Genomic DNA, 17,052 nt, shown 5'->3' on the forward strand with positions numbered 1-17,052 from the left:
GCAGATATCTCTGCTAGGTGAGGGAATCACTGTGGCCCAGAGTGGAATGTTGGGGGCCAAATTGGGCATGGAGATGTCTGCCCGGGAGGACAGTGCAGCTGGCAGAATCATAGCCCAAGGTAGGGGTGAAGAGGAATCCACACAAGGTGGGAGTGAGGAGTTGGAGGAGGAAGCATGAAGAATCAAAGCCCAAGCAGGGTGATGAGGCCATCCCTGCAGAGGGGCAGCCTGGCATGAGAAGCCAGAGCACAGAAAGTCAGAGTGGAAGCAGTGGGAGATGGGTTACATAGGGAAGGATTGATCAAAGGTGTAAATATATTAACAATAAGGGGAGCCAGTTTCTCACTGCTGGAAAAGGGAAGTGTAAATATGGAGGAGGAGAAAACTGAATGCACTTAGTATTGAATTAAAATTGTAAGTATCCATGTATGGTTTTTAATAGGTAGATATCAAAATGAACACAGATATAAGTGTATATCTGCATTTACATGTGAGTATGTGTGTGTATACACACACACAGATAAAAAGATAGATAGATAGATAGATGATAGATATTTCATAACTGTCCACCTCAGGGCCTAGAGTCAATGCCTCCTCAGTAGCTCCTCCTGAGCACCCTAGCGCCCCAGGTCTTGGTTTCTAAATCCATCCTAAACCCATTCTCCACTAAAGGAACCAGGGCTCCTTGAAGAAGTAGCTGAACCCAGACCTGGGCGGGGAAAGCAAAGGCTGGGTGTGGAATATCTTGTTGGGCCAGAAAGCAAAGTAGTACGTAAAGAATGATGGGAAAATGTTATGAGGACATAGAACCAACTAAAATCTAGGATATTTTGTGCCTCAAAATTAATAAACTGGTGTATTAGTTTGTTCTCACGCTGCTAAGGAAGACATACCCGAGACTGGGTAATGTATAAAGGGAAGAGGTTTAATAGGCTCACAGTTCCACATGGATGGGGAGGCCTCATAACCATGGCAGAAGGCAAAAGGTATATCTTACGTGGCTGCAGGCAAGAGGGCTTGTGTGGGGGAACTCTCCTTTATAAAACCATCAGATCTCTTCAGACTTATTCATTGTCATGAGAACAGCACAAGAAGCACCTGCCCCAATAACTCAATTACCTCCCACTGGGTCCCTCCCACAACATGTGGAGATTATTACAATTCAAGGTGAGATTTGGGTGGAGACAGAGATCCAAACCACATCAGCTGGAGTGTGCCTCCTATTGATTAAACAAGTCACGAGCCCAGCCCAGATTCAAAAAGAGGGTATGAAGTGGAGGTGCAGTTAATTGGGAGGCTACTACTGTCACAACCAATGCCATGGAAAACCAAACATATTAGGAAAAGTAGAAGTTGCTAGTAACCTTGGGAAGATGAAGCTGCTTAAAGTAGCTGATACAAATTGAAAGTCAGACTGAGAAACAAAGGGCCTTCAAGAGGCTTTCTGAACCATTTCTGCCAGCTCTGAGTGTATTTTCTGAACCAGCACTTGGGAAAACTGGTCTCATAAAAGACCCTATGAGAGCAGAACCACCTCACTGGGGCACCCACAGGCCGTGGGAAATGCGATGCTTTCTTAATGCCGCTGGTTTTTAGTCAGGCCACAGTGAAAACAAACAGTCCTAAGAGGCCCCCAGCCAGATTGAGTTAGCTCATTCTTGTTTTAGTCAAGCAGTAAAAATTTGCTAATGTTCTACTTTAAGTGCCTTCTCCAAAGACATCCCTCTTTGCCTCATGTGTTGAACCATCATTCAGTGAGTATATTTCATTGAAAATATGATTGTCTTTTGTAGCAATAATAAAATGCTCTGGCAACTTTGCCATAAAAGTAATAATCGTAATAAGTTATAATGCATTGAATAAAATGGGAAACTATGAGTTCACATGATAAAATTATTATATAATAAACTGAAAATGTGATGAAGAGCCAGGTGTTTGCCTAGTTTCAAGGTGTACGTCACCACAAAATATTTACTAACTTCAAAGGTTAAAGTAGTGACTCTACAGTGAAGCAGCCTGGCAGACACCATCCTAATCAGGTGAACACCATCAGTAATGGGGCAAATGAAATGAGTCACGTGAATGGATGCAATAAGATCACAGCATCACTTCTGTGATATTCCTGCCAAAGATACGAAACTTGAATCTGATCATGAGCAAACACATCAGATAAGTCCAAATTGAAGGACGTTACATAAAATAATTAACTGGTCATCTTCAAGTCTGTCAATGGCAGGAAAGCCAAGGAAGGGCTAAGAACTGTTCCGGAGTGGAGACTAAAGAAACATAGTGACTGAATGCCAGGCACGATACTGAACTGGATCCTGTTGCTATGGGGAACTTAGGCAGGACAATTGGTGGAACTCAGGGTTAGATAGTAGTGATGAATAAATTTCAATTTCCTGCTTTTGATGGTTGTATTGTGGTTTTGTTGGAGAACATCCTTGTTTGAAGGAAATGCACACTAAAATATTAAAAGGTGAAGGAGCATTAGATTGGCAACTTATTCAGGACAAAAGGAAAAAAAATCCTTGTAATGAACTTGCAATTTGTTTGTAACTTTGAGAGTATTTTTAATCAATATATTTGTTTTCCAAATCTTAATGTCCTAAGTAAAATTTTCAGATCTCTAGATGCAAAATGTTTATTTTTTTAAAATGAGGATGCCATCTGTGACTTTCAAGAGCCATAAAGTGATACAAGTGACTCAAGTTATCAAAGGAAAAATTTAGTGAAAGAAAAAAATGCATTAAGTAAAACTACTTGAGAATTCTAAATTGTTTGGTGAGTAGTCATGTGAGTTTTGTAAGTTTTTGAATTAGGATAGTTATAACTTTTAGTGTTTTGTATGTATAATATAAAATTATCTTTATTTTATTTATTTTTATTTATTTTTTTTTTTTGAGACAGAGTTTCGCTCTTGTTGCCCAGGCTAGAGTGCAATGGCATGATCTTGGCTCACTGCAACCTCCGCCTCCTGGATTCAAGCAATTCTCCTGCCTCAGCCTCCTGAGTAGCCAGGATTACAGACATGTACCACCATGCCCAGCTAATTTTGTATTTTTAGTAGAGATGGGGTTTCTCCACGTTGGTCAGGCTAGTCTCGAACTCTGAACTCAGGTGATCCACCCGCCACCCAAAGTGCTCCCAAAGTGCTGGGATTATAGGCGTGAGCCACCGCGCCTGGCTATTTTATTTTATTTTTTGAGACGGAATCTCGCTCTGTCACCCAGGCTGGAGTGCAGTGGTGTGATCTTGGCTCACTGCAACCTCTGCCTCCCGGGTTCAAGTAATTCTCCTGCCTCAGGCTCCTGAGTAGCTGGTGCTTACCACCACACCTGGCTAATTTTTTGTTTGTTTGTTTGTTTTGTTTTGTTTTTTGTATTTTTAGTAGAGAGACAGTTTTTGCCATGTTGCTCAGGCTAGTCTGAACTCCTGACCTCAGATGATCCACCTGCCTCGGCCTCCGAAAGTGCTGGAATTATAGCGTGAGCCAGCATACCTGGCCATAAAATTATCTTTAATATCTTTATTCTGCAAAAAATAAAGTGATCCCAGTAACAGTAATAATAGTAAATGTTTATTGAACACTCATTATGTATACTCTGCTATGAAATATATGATATTACTTCCATTTACATAACAGGAAACTGAAACTCAAAGGGGCTAAGAAATTTCTCCCAAAGTTAGCATACTAATTTGTAGTGTGGCCAACTTTTGAATTCTCCACATTCCAAAGTCTATATCATTAACTCCTGTTCTTTAGTCCCTCCCATGAAAGCCATAGAGAAGGGAATTTCGAGGAAGATATCAGCAACTTGGGCTTCGTTCTAGATTCCTCCCACTCCCTCATTACTTACCCTTAATCCAGTCCATCACCCAGTCTTGCTGGTTCCATTTTAAAACTCTACCATTGCCACCTAGGTTAGTTAAGGCCTCACCATTTTTCTCCTGGTTCCTGGCAACAGCCTCCCCACTCTTCCTAATCCTTATCTCAGTTCTCTTTAGAGTTTCCACACTACCGTCAGAATGAACAGTCTAAAACTAAAATCTAAATATTGGCCAGGTGCCATGGCTCACACCTGTAATCTCAGCAGTTTGGAAGGCTGAGGTGGGGGGATTGCTTGAGCCCGGGAGCTTTGAAACCAGCCTGGGCAATATGGTGAAACCTCATCTCTACAAAAAATTAAAAATAAATTAGCTGGGTCCGGTGGCACACACCTTTAGCTCTAACTGCTTGGAAGGCTGAGGCGGGAAGATTGCTTGAGTTTGGGAGGCAGAGGTTGCAGTGAGCCAAGATTGTGTCACTGCACTCCAGCCTGAGTGACAGAGTGAGACCCTGTCTCAAAAAAGAAAACAAAACAAAATCTAAATATCACAAATGTGCATAAGTTCCTATGTGGAGAGAAGAAAGACCCTTTTGTGACTCTATTTACCTTTGGGTTAAAGTCAAAACATGGCATTGGAGTCATCCCATTATCTCCCTCTGAGTATCTTCCAAGCCTCATGAACTATAAGGTCCCATGCAAACTGTGTACGCAAAGCATTCTTGAGAGATTTATTTTCTGGATACAACAGAACAGTTTCTGTTATGTAAACACAACTGATACATGCATATCAAGTGTCAGCAAGTGTGACTATCTCTTACCAGCATTTTCTGTGTTTCCCTTCATTCCCAACTAGGCTGAGTGGGATACCTCTTTGTAATTCCCATTACATTTCTGTAAAGACCTCTTCTATGCCCAGCAGCTCTGTCACCTCGGAGGTGGTCTCTGAGCTCAGAAGTATCCCTCTGCCATGTATAAATACCACCACAGATCCCTGAACAACTCAAAGGCCAGCTGGCACTTTCTGTGGCTGAGCCAGCGAACCAACTGGGATCAATTGTTTTCTAAGCTCAGCAATTTGCCTAAGTCCCAGCCAAGGGCAAAAGTCCTCCTAACTCCCAGGCACCATTTCTCTCTCTGTAGCTTCACTTGAGCCACAAAGAATCCAGGATCCCTCAAGCTCTGAGTTCCATTCACGGAAAATCCTAAAACTTCCTTCATCCCATCAGTCAGAATCTTTTCCTCTATTGGTTTGGAAGAAACCCAAAGGTGTTATCATATCTGTCATCATATCTATCATAATCTTCATAATCTATCATAGAGTAATAACCTTCCTTCATCAAACTGCTGTCCTTGAAAGAAGGGATTGGCACTTGTTCTTCCTTGGATCTCTCGTTAATGCCTGGAACAAAGAGGGTGCTTCATAAGACATCCCAGAATGAATGAATGAATGGATGAATACACATGAATGAATTATCAATTGTGTAAAGTGCTACAGAGAGGCAAAATGAAAGAACTCGTGTTTTTCAGTAGAACCATTTCAGAAGAGTTGTGAGAGGAGCTGACTTACAGGTTAAATAATTTGAGTAAGAAGACAACAGGGGATGATTTTTTTTTTTTTTTTTTTTTTTTGAGATGGAATCTCACTCTGTTGCCCAGGCTGAAGTGCAGTGGCGTGATCTCAGCTCACTGCAAGCTCCGCCTCCCAGGTTCGCACCATTCTCCTGCCTCAGCCTCCTGAGTAGCTGGGACTACAGGCGCCCGCCACCGTGCCCGGCTAATTTTTTGTATTTTTAGTAGAGACGGGGTTTCACCGTGTTAGGCAGGATGGTCTCGATCTCCTGACCTTGTGATCCTCCCGCCTCGGCCTCCCAAAGTGCTGGGATTACAGGCGTGAGCTACCACGCCCAGCCCAGGGGATGATTTTTAACAAGTACTCAGAGGGCTGTTTGACTGAACCTAAGTTCAAGTGGACAGGGTGCCCTCAGTCTCAGGGGCGTAAAATGGCTTAAAAAATTAATATATGCTTTTTAAAAAATTCATATGGGATCTCACCATGTTGCCTAGGCAGGTCTCAAACTCCTGGGCTCAAGGGATCCTCTTGCCTCAGCCTCCTGAGTAGCTGGGATTGCAGGTGTGCCACTGCACCTGGCTCTTAGTAAATACTTTTTAATAGGTAATGCAAGCACAGCATATAAAATTTCAAAAGTGCAAAAGGAAATCCAGTAAAGAGTAAAGCTCTATCACTTCCCACACCCATCCCCCAGCCTCTCAGTTGCTGCCACAGGAAAAAGTCACAATAAATAACCATTTGGCATGCTTTTGTTTCTTCCCTAAGACTCCATCTCCATAACCTGGCAATGATTTTTAGGCAATAACTATAAATCCACTGCTTATAAAGTGTAGAGGGGACCAAGGTGGAAAAGACGAATAAATCCCACTGTTGGCACTTTATTTACATATGCAAAAATGCCCAACTCATAAGGTGCCCTGGAGACTAAAACGACTCTCTACTAGACATTCCAGTGTACATTTAAATTGAGATTTGTAAGACTGATCATAGATGAGCTTAATGTAAGTAATGGCATATAAATATTAACACAGGTGATTAAATGAAGATATAATGTAATTTGAACAAATCTGCATTTGTAAAATGTCCTTGTTCTCATGCTTTCCTTTGGAAGTTAAAGCCATAGATCACAGCTATAGGATGACTTGACTGTTAATTAGTTGTCCATTAGTCTTCATTTCCTAGGGCTTATTGTGGGAAAGTAAATTTATACTAATTTGTTTTATGCAAATTAATCTATTTGGTTTCCTCTTCTTTCTCCATTAACACCTGGAGTTTTTAAATTATATGAAACTTAGACATGCATAATAAAAATTAAACCCTAGCACACTGACTATAAGACAGTTTTGCATGTATATAGTAAGTTAATTATGACCATTGGGCTCAGATTTAAAAATTAAGTAATTTCAATGAAGTGTTAAGAGGCAAAAAGCTTATTTTGTGCAGTTTTTACAACCACTAATTACACAATACTCTGTTTGTGTAATTAGTACAAACAGAGCATAAAAGTTACCTTAGATGCTACAAATTAGGCTGGCTATTAACAATAACAGCATCAGTGTTTGTCCCCACTGCTTCTGCCACAGTTTAAAGTACTCATTAGTGCTTCTAAATTGGATAGTTTTCTTTTTTCCATCCTGAGGCTTTGGGCAAAGCCCAAAACCCTTAAAAATTTTTTTTTTAAATATGTGCATTAAGGCAAGGCTTCAGAAATGTATCTTTCAGCTTTGGAGAGATATGGAAATTAAGAAAACTAATCACTGCAATGATCCCAGACTGAAAATAAGAGTAACTTAATCAGAATGAGATTGCTTCTACACTTCCCTCTGAGGGTGATTGGTGGAAATGATGTCATGTATGGTAAACAGTGCCCATGGCACTCATGTGCATGCAGTGACAACAGAGAAAGCTGCTGTTCCTCTGTCAGCTCAAACAGGCCAAGGACTAGGCATCGTCCAGGACTCAGAACTGGGAGTTGGCCTTGGGAAGACATGTTAAGGTGTGTCAAGACGTGTCACCCATGTCATAGCTAGTCCTAGGAAGAAAGCGCTCTTGAAGATGTGGCCTGCTGACAGCTAGCTGCTCCCACCTGACCCCTTAACCCCTGGACCCCAGCAGCTTGGCTAAGTACTCCTGCTCACTTGGTCTTCAATACCAGCAGGCCAGCTTCCCCAAGCCCAGGGGCTGTCTGTTTACGGTCATCTTGCTGTGAATATAGCAAAAATTCTCTTAGATGTTCTTGGCAAACTTGTCAGAACTCTGCTCATTCTAGACTCCAGCTCTCCCAAACTTATTCTTAACATTAGGGCACTCTTCGATTTTATTCTCAGTCCCAATGGACTCTCCTTACCTCATCTGTTTATATCTTTTAACCAACAAACCTCCAAGAAAGTTCTCTAAGTGGCCCCTTGGGATTCTTGCGGAATCCTACTTCTTTCCTGCTTGTCAAGGCCATTTTAATCAGTGTCAGAGCCTCCCAAGTGCATTGGAGCCATTTCCCATTTTAGAGTTCCTGCCCAGAAGGTCACACTTATCTTCTGTCTCAGTGTTTTGAACTCTGCTTCCTGATAGCTGAGGATATGGGCCTACCCATAAACAATATCCCCTGCCTTGCCAAAAAAGAGAAACTTGCTAATGGAGTCACTCTCTCAGTATTTAATTCAATCAAAGGAAAGCAATTATTTATTGAACACTTACTTTGCTCCAGATACTTGGCTATGAGGTATGAGGAGGTCACTGAGTACTGTGGGAGGCAGACCATTGAGCTCATACTTTTCTTTTCTTTCTTTCTTTTTTTCTTTTTTTTTTTTTTTTTTTTTTTTTGAGATAAGGTCTCTCTCTGTCACCCAGGCTGGATAGAGTGTGGTGGCATGAACATGGCTTATTGCAGCCTGAATTTCCCCAGGCTCAGGTGATCCTCCCACCTCAGCCTCCTGAATAGCTGGGACTACAGGTACGTACCACCATGCCTGACTTGTTTTTTTGTTTTTTATTTTTGGTAGAGATGGGGTTTTACCAGCTGCCCAGGCTGGTCTTGAACTCCTGGGCTCAAGCAACCCTTCTGTTACAGCCTCCCAAAGTGTTGAGATAACAGGCATGAGCCGCCACACCCAGCCTAAACTAATACTTTCAACACAATAAGATAAACAAAGTAAAAGAGGTGCATGCAATGGATAGCAGTAGTACAAAGGCAAGAGTTCACTCTCTCTGGGGAAAGCAACACAAGCTAGACTTTGGAGATAAGTAAAAGTCAGCTGGGCCAACATAAAGCTAGAAGGACTTCACACTGGAAGGGACAGCATAAGCAAAATCCTAGAAGTACGAAAATAACATATCATCATCTCAACTATCAGTTCTTTTTTTTAAATTAAAGTTAGCATAAGTGTTAACCTTAAAATTTTTTTTTTAATGTTGTTTGGTGCGGTGGTTCACTCCTGTAATCCCAGCACTTTGGGAGGCCAAGACAGACGGATCGCCGGAGCTCAGGAGTTCGAGACAAGCTTGGGCAACATGGTGAGACCCCATCTGTACCTTATGCCTCTGTTGCCCTATGGGTATTATAAGGATCAAAATAATACATATCTACCTCAAATGATAACTGTGATGATTAAATAAGTTAATAAGTCGTCCCTCAGTATCCATGGGGTATTGGTTTCAGGATACCCCCTCATACCAAAATCCAAAGATATTCAAGTCCTTTATATAAAATAGTGTCATATTTGCATATAACCTACACACATCCTCCCATGTACTTTAAATCATCTCTAGGTAACTCATAATACCTAATGCTATGTAAATGTTATATAAATAGTCATAAATACTGATTTGTATTTTTATTGTTATTTTAAAAATTATTATTTTCAATCCACAGATGCAGAACCCAGGGATATGGAGAGCCAATTGTATTTGTAAAACACTTAGAATGGTGCCTGACACGTGGTATGTCCTTTAAATGTGGGCTCATATTACCATAAAGTATTTAACTAGGTCTCAATTGATGATGTTCATGCTGTTGCCAATTCTTTGCACGCCTTGGCTACTAAAGAAACTTCCAAGGCAAGTTTTGAATTGCCATTAGCTTCTATTACATTTGGGGTCCTTTTTCTTACTAGCTTACCAACACCCAATATTTGTTTGTGAATACTTCATAAATGCGTACTAATGTTGTTAACTCCCCTTAGAGGCAGCACAAAATGTCAAAGTCGGAGTCCAGCAGAGCAGCTTCCAGGCCAGACCCTGGAAGGGAATCCGTTGCAGGTTTTCTTTCTGCAGAGAGGCCATACCAGGAAGGCACATGCTGAGCAGAGACTGAGAAAGAAAGCAGGAAGATTAGGATAGGAGAGGTCAGACAGTAAATCTAACTGGAGGCCAGGCTGGAAAGCAGCCAGAGTATGAGTGCGGGTCAGAAATGTAGGACCAGAGAAAAATCTGAGAACAGAGAACTCAAAAGGACTCTTTGTGCATTAAAATTTTCAGAAAGTGTGAATGGCATACCTTCTTGGAGGAGATGCTTCGATTGATTGATAGACAGACAGACAGAAGATAGTTCTTGAGAAAAGAAAAATGGCTTAGAGCAGTCTGAGCTATATGAGCTATGCAAAATTTATCAGGCCCAGAGAGGGGAGTATGGGGCTCAAGTCTTGCTCTGCCTCCTTGAACCCACGCCTAGAAGCAATCACATAAAGGCATTTTGTTCCTGACTAGCTGCCTCATCTACTATCTTTATGGTCCTGGAATTTGTGATACACAGAACAGTGTATAGCCAATCAATAGCTTGTGTTATTTTCATGGAAATTCTTGGCAAACAACTCAGGAGCTTCCTCTTCCTCTTCTTTTCCTTCAAAAACCTAGTTGTACCTGCTGCTAACCAGAGCATATACTCAGGGCCACTTGAAACTATGCTCTTGGGTTGCAGTCCTCAAGCTTGGCCCAAGTAAATGCTCTACTTATATTAAGTTAGCCTCAGTTGTGTTTTTCCTTTAGGTTCACATTCTCATCAACCTGCAGGTACAAATGAGGTTGGTTTTTTTTTTAATTTAATTTTATTATTATTATACTTTAAGTTTTAGGGTACATGTGCACAATGTGCAGGTAAGTTACATATGTATACATGTGCCATGTTGGTGTGCTGCACCCATTAACTCGTCATTTAGCATTAGGTATATCTCCTAATGCTATCCCTCCCCGCTCTCCCCACCCCACAAGAGTCCCCGGAGTGTGATGTTCCCCTTCCTGTGTCCATGTGTTCTCATTGTTCAATTCCCACCTATGAGTGAGAACATGTGGTGTTTGGTTTTTTGTCCCTGCCATAGTTTGCTGAGAATGATGGTTTCCAGTTTCATCCATGTCCCTACAAAGGACATGAACTCTTCATTTTTTGTGGCTGCATAGTATTCCATGAGGTTGTTAATATTAATTCCAAAACTACAAGGGTCTTTGCTCCTCTTACTTACATGGGAACTCAGTCTCCTCCTCCCAAAGTCCCCTTGGGCCATTTTTGGGGACTGGGGGAGTTCTCACATTCTCGGGGACAAATGTGCTTACTGTGGCCTGCTCTATCCTCCTTATCAAGATGCCTCACCTACCTGAGCCTCAGTGGCTGAAGAAACCTTAGCAGGTTCTCCCTGCTGCTTCCTCCTCACAACCCATACCCCGAAGAGGTGCTTTTTGCTGTGCTCCTTAGCAGAGTATGTGTAGGGTGGAATGTGGGGTCAGAGGAGAGAACAGCCTTATCCGTCTATAGTCTTTTATGATTTAGGTCCTCTTATTTCTCTTCCTAACTCCAGTCTGCTGAGGTTCAAAATATGTCACCCCAGGCTGGGTTGGGGAGAGGGAGAGGAAGACATATACCAGCCACCTGCTCCTTGTCCTTGCTGCTTTATCTCTAGTCACTCAAGAACAAATATTAACCAGCCATTGTAGTAAATTGAATGGAAAACTAACTCCAATTGTCTTTCCCTCTCTGTCTCTATGCCCTTTGCAATGGAACACTGAGCTCCTCCTATTAAGAAGTAGAAGCTCTCCTCGCCCCTTTAATCTGGGCTGGCCCATGACTGGCTTTGATCGGCTGGATGTGGCTGAAATGATGGGATGTCCATTTTAAGCTGTACCTCTGGAGGCCTTGAGCTCTTCCACTCAATCTTGTGGCTCCTCTGCCATACCCTGAGAAGAGCCTGGTTAGACTACCAGCTGATGAAATACGGCCTCAGCCAACAGCTAGCTCCCAGCCAGTCCCCTGCCCAGAAAAGCCCAGATGCATGGCTCTGCCAAGCCCTGTGTAGATGACCTGCTTTTACATGAGTGAGGTCAGGGGACACCTGAAGATCCACCCAGCTAAACTACAGATCTGTGAACCAAGTAAAGTCTGTGTCATTTGAAGCCACTGGGTTTCTGTTTGTTACACAGCATTATTGTGACAAAGGATAAATGATACCAACCTATTTCTGACCTCCAAAATCAAGGCTTTTTGCACATTCAAACACTCCTCCAAGAAGCTCAACAAATAGCCAAATTCGAATTCTCAGTCTGGATTCAGCCAGGATGCCCTGCTGCCCTTAAACAGCCTGGCAGCAGACGGGAGCAAGTTGGAAGGATTGTAATTCAGCAGATGTCCAGGAGGTCTGAGGGAAAGCTAGTCAGCCCACTGGGTATGGCACACATGAGGAGTTTGGGGATAGGAGTGCTTTACCAATCTATAATTCATATACAAAGATCACAGTAGGCTTTGTGTGACAGCATTTCTTGTGGAAACTGGCAAGGGAGGCCAGTTTCCTGTCTGGACTCAGTTGGGACTGAAATGAAACACAGAGCAGCAAGAAAAATAGGGCAGGAATCACAGAGAAAACAGTGAGCTATCCCAAGTCCTGGAACTGTGGCTCTGGACAAGTTTATCTAAAATCTCTGAGGGCAGAGAAGCCCCCTCAAGTGGGAATTTGAGTCACATATTATTAACCTCAGTCTATATCCTGTCTCTAAATTTCTTTAAAAAAAAAAAAAAATAGAGGTGGGGTCTCGCTATGTTGATCAGGCTGGTCTCGAACTCCTGGCCTCAAGCAATCTTCCCATCTCAGCCTCCCAAAGTGCTAAGATTACAGGTGTGTGCCACTGTGCCTGACCTAAATTTCTTTTATTTTACAGAGTTGCCTTGTCTAATTCCAGCCCTATGATAGCTACCCAAGACTGTTGTAACCTCCAGTGATCAAGTTCTTTGGATAAGCAAAGAGGGAGGACGTAAAGTGTGTGGAAAAGACCCCTCCTCTCCACTCTTGTTGCAAGGCAAGTTCTTTTCCTTAATTGTCCCCTGACTTTTCTACATTGTTTCTAGAAGCTTTTTTTTTTTTTTTTTTTTTTAGAGGCAGAGTCTCACTCTTTTGCCCAGCTTTGAACCCCTAGACCCAAGCAATCATTCTGCCTCAACCTCTTGAGTAGCTGGGAGTACAGGCACATATCACCACACCCTAATTAAAAAAAAAAAAAATTGTAGAGATAGGAGTCTCTTGCTATATTGCCCAGGCTGCTCTCAAACTCCTGGCCTCAAGTGACCCTCTAGGCTCGGCCTCCCAAAGTGCTTGGATTACAGGCATGAGCCACTGCAACTGGCTTGTTTCTAGTGACTTTGAATGGAGCCTGCACACCAGGGGCAGACAAATGGAGGCTGAGCCAGCCAGTCAGGTGAAAACTGAATGCTTTTAAACTCTGAAGTGTTCCCTTGGACTGTGTTGATGGAGCTCCTTTCAAACTGGGGCCTGCCCTTGCCTGCCAGTCAACAGAACTGCCCACAGTCTAGCAAATGGCTGTCATACATCAATAGGCCATTCATTGGAAATCTAATGATTGGCAACTGGGACCACAGGTACAGAGAATGCAATAGAACTCAAGCTGTGGTTGAGTTCTTGTTCTGTCTATCCTTTTGAGTGATGAAAAATGAGGCCAAATCTAGGCAATCTTTTCTTTACATTGAAAGCGTAGCCTCTTGATCCTGTTGGGGCTGGAGCGAGTGTGGAGTTAGGCTCGGAGAAGTGGTTAATGTACACTTTGCTTCTGATAGCTGTTTCTGAACATTCTATAGTTATAGTTCTATAGGTGTAGGTTCCTAGTTTTTTGGTATCTGGCCCTGTGGGATTTAGGGGGTGGGGGAATATGGGCTTGGTATTTGAGAGCTGGGTAAAGGAGGTGGTGGGGGGTTTGGGCTCTGGATTTGTTGGTTTGCATATTAAAGGTGTGCTCACAGGCCAGTTGTTTGCTTTCTGTAGGAATTAGCTAACCCTCAGAAAGGCAGTCTCTCTCCAAGTCCATGAGGTCCCAAAAGGTCAAAGGATCATACAATACAGAAAATAAAAAGCATGATTAATACTGCAGACTGAGAGGATATGTGTTCCTGCACTGTCAGACCGAGTGCCAGAATTATTGGAGACGTGTTACAGCTTCTCTGCCTTCTCTCAATGTTACCCTGTTCAGGACTCAGGATCCTACCGTCTGAGTGTTTACAGAAGTCATTCTCACTATCTCACCCTGGCTGTCTTGACCCAGAGCAGTTCTTTACTTTCTCAGGACACAAACGGGATGAAAGTCCAGGGCTGGGACTTCCTCCTTGGTATGTTTGACAAGGACTGACGTACTCTAGGCCCTTTGAATCCCGGAAGTCCAGGACACACCCAACCTTGATTACAGTGTCCAGAATGCTGCAGCGTAGGTGAAAGGACAAAAGCCAGACACATTTCAACATGAGGGACCCACTGACAGATTGTCCGGTGAGTAGCTCAGTGTGGTTTGTGTGCCTGCGTGTGAGGAGGGTGGAGGGTGGATTTGTATATTAATGGATTTTAACTTAAGAAATTCGAGACACTCAGAAACCAAACACATTTAGATATTGGCTGTGGTACAAAAGTTTGTGGTTTTTCTTTGGTTCGTTTAAAAACAGAACTTTTTCTAGGAAATGACAGGGCAGGTAATTGTCATCTTTCCTTCTCATATTCTTGGAAAAAGTTTTGAGTGAGTAAAGCCTCATATTTGGATCCAGTTGGTGGCTGTTTGGAAAACATTCTTAAGACATACACCCATGGTGCCAACATCGTGTGTGGAGTGGATACAAAAACACACAGAATGTCTGCAGCCAATTTTTGGCTCTGAGAATAAAGTGAGGGAGGAGAGTTTTTGTGCTTTTTCACCCTCATTTTTTTGAGTCAAGGATCACAAGTCCTGCAGGAGGAAGGATAGACTCCCCGCTCCGCCTGGCCTGCAGTGGTTCTCAGACTGGTTTAGCAGCATGTTTGTTCCATGTTTGTTCATTTTGGTAATGTTTGGAGCACTACCAAAAATATAAGTTTGGTCAGAAGTCCAAAGACATTGTGAGGTCACTGGTGGCAATAGCAGAGATGTAATTTAGGAAATAAGCAACTAAAATAAAGGGGGGGATATGTTTACTTTGAAAATAAAGTAATTAAGGAGGGTCAGTGTTTTATCCCAACACATGGGGCTGAAAAGCTAAGATTGGTGACATCATAAGCAGGAGGTTGCAGTCATCCTTCATGTATTGAAAACACAAACTGGGGCGGCAGATAAATGGGCGCTGAGATAAAGCCATAAAGAAAAAGATCAGCAGAGGATTATTGATTCCCTTTTTGTTTATTCAATGGATAAGAAAAGCACATGGTTGGAAAAGATGGAACTATAGTTACTATTGCAGAAAATCAGATGAGCTAAATGAGATGAACTCATGAAAGACTAGTAATTTTAATAATGACAACGTAGTAGCCAATTCTGCCTAATTTTCCTTTTTTAATACAAAAATAATTTGCACTTAATGTAGAAACAAATTCCAATGATATGGTTATATATAGATTTTTAAGAGTGAAACTTCCCCCTTTAATTACTTCAATCTCAGTCTTCTCTCCATTGTTAATTATGAATAATTTTTAAAAAGTCTCTTATCATTTATTTGTCTCTCCTTGAGGTTGCTCCCTTACTAAACTGTTAAATCCTCTCCTGTCTCAACACTCCTACCTCAGTGTTTTTGTATAGGGGTGGCAGGCCAGGACAGGGATGGGGTAAGTGGCAGCAAAATCTTGGCACTAATAGTAACCAAAGAAGAAAATTAACACCAGGGGAGGGGTGCAATGGACAGAAGACAGGGAAATGGCAGGCAGCTTTAATTAAGTTTAAAAAGAGAAGAAGAAATAAATCCATAAAAAAGAAACTGAAGTTCTAACATCCTTTTTGTAGGCAGCAAAGTCAGTCTTCAGACGTGGAGAAATGTTTTCTTTCAGCAGCCCCCAAGGCAACCCATAACCACACTTCTGTGTCCGCTTAAAGCTCCACTCCCTGGCATGCTGAATAGTTCCTTGTGCTATGCTGGGCCAAGGACTCCTGTCCTTGTCTAAAACTTCGAAGGTCATCTGTATGGGCTCATTGCCACCAAAAGTATCTGGGAGTCATGGGGAGGGCGGATATCCCTTCAGCCTGGGTTTCTAAACCCTCTAAAGTCACAGAACATTTATTTATTTGCAATTGTTTCATCTTAATCAAGTGTTCAAGTTGATTTCCTGGCACATTCTTAGCTTGTACTTGGGGAACAATGCTATGTGAAGATGAATCTGCAGTTTGGGAACAAAATAAGACAAGGAAATGGATTGCAAATGAGTGCCTCATGAAACACTTAGGTAGTTTTATAAAAGAACCCAAAGCTTTAACCACCTGCAAAAGTCCCCTTCCATGAGTCCCTAGAGTTGCACAGAGCACATTTCATAAAGTATTAGCTTAGCTACTGTTCTTAACTGGGCCCACACCAATGTACCCATGTATGGAACTCAGTGGGTTGCATGAACTTCAGTGAAAAAAAAATCTCTATTTGTACTAATTTCTAACTGAAATTTAGAATTTTATTCAATCCAGAATAAAGGCAACAAGCCCCAATACTACTAGTAATATCTGTGTAGTGTCTGTGGCTTTGTAACCAATAAAAATCAGAAATTTTGTAATAACATTACAGTTGTTGCACATATCTAGAAATATTTACATTCAACCTGACTTCAAAATGTTGATAATACTTAAGATATGTAATTTAGTATGTTAATAAAAAAGCACATAATATCATAATTTTAAAAATACACTAAAAATATGTAATTCATTTCCTTTGTAACCCTATGCTACTTAAAAATGTTATTCTGAATCAAATAGGTTTCATGAGACTACAAAAAGGGCTCATGGTACAAAAAAATTTAAAAATCTCTTTTAGATCAAGCTCTAATGGGCAAAATAGACTGATAGCTGGGCCTTTCAACCTCAAAGAGCCAGGTCAGTGTTTGAGTTCAAATTGTCGCCAGGGTGGCATAAGATTGCCTAAACGCTGTGTAGGATTCATCTTGAGTGTCAGAACTTATCTGAAAAAGAGATCTTTAAGATATCTTTAAAGTTCTGTTTTTGACAAGGAAAAGAATTGGCTCTGGGCCTTGATGTTTCATTGCCTATGAAGGTTTAGGTTTAGCTCTTAAACCTAAAAATATGTCTAGGGAACTTGTCTTCTAATCCATGTGCAAGGAAGGCGAGGAAGTAGGATTCAATTATCTCCAAAGGAAAGAATCCGATCATAAGAAAGTATTAATAGCACCTTCCTATCAAACAATCACATAGAAATCAAGGACAAGTAACAAGCTGTAG

At 41.8% G+C, this 17,052-nt stretch overlaps 1 protein-coding gene across 4 annotated transcripts in view; it reads left to right on the top strand.

The window, feature by feature from the left end:
- NOSTRIN (nitric oxide synthase trafficking) overlaps positions 1 to 17,052 on the top strand; it is an 80,596-nt gene that overhangs the window by 2,465 nt on the left and 61,079 nt on the right. For 2 of the 4 annotated variants that reach the window (XM_054549440.2, XM_054549438.2), the window contains exons 4-7: positions 8,844 to 8,910; positions 9,269 to 9,336; positions 12,535 to 12,672; positions 13,948 to 14,147. In XM_054549440.2, coding sequence (XP_054405415.2) covers positions 14,121 to 14,147 — 27 coding nt within the window. In that variant the 5' untranslated portion in view covers positions 8,844 to 8,910; positions 9,269 to 9,336; positions 12,535 to 12,672; positions 13,948 to 14,120. Of the gene's footprint in view, positions 1 to 8,223; positions 8,351 to 8,843; positions 8,911 to 9,268; positions 9,337 to 12,534; positions 12,673 to 13,668; positions 14,148 to 17,052 lie in introns of those variants that run through there. The other 2 variants (XM_054549437.2, XM_054549442.2) reach the window with 2 other exon arrangements.

The sequence above is a fragment of the Pongo abelii genome, chromosome 11, assembly GCF_028885655.2.
Source record: "Pongo abelii isolate AG06213 chromosome 11, NHGRI_mPonAbe1-v2.0_pri, whole genome shotgun sequence".
In the NCBI taxonomy this organism is placed as follows: Eukaryota; Metazoa; Chordata; class Mammalia; order Primates; family Hominidae; genus Pongo; species Pongo abelii.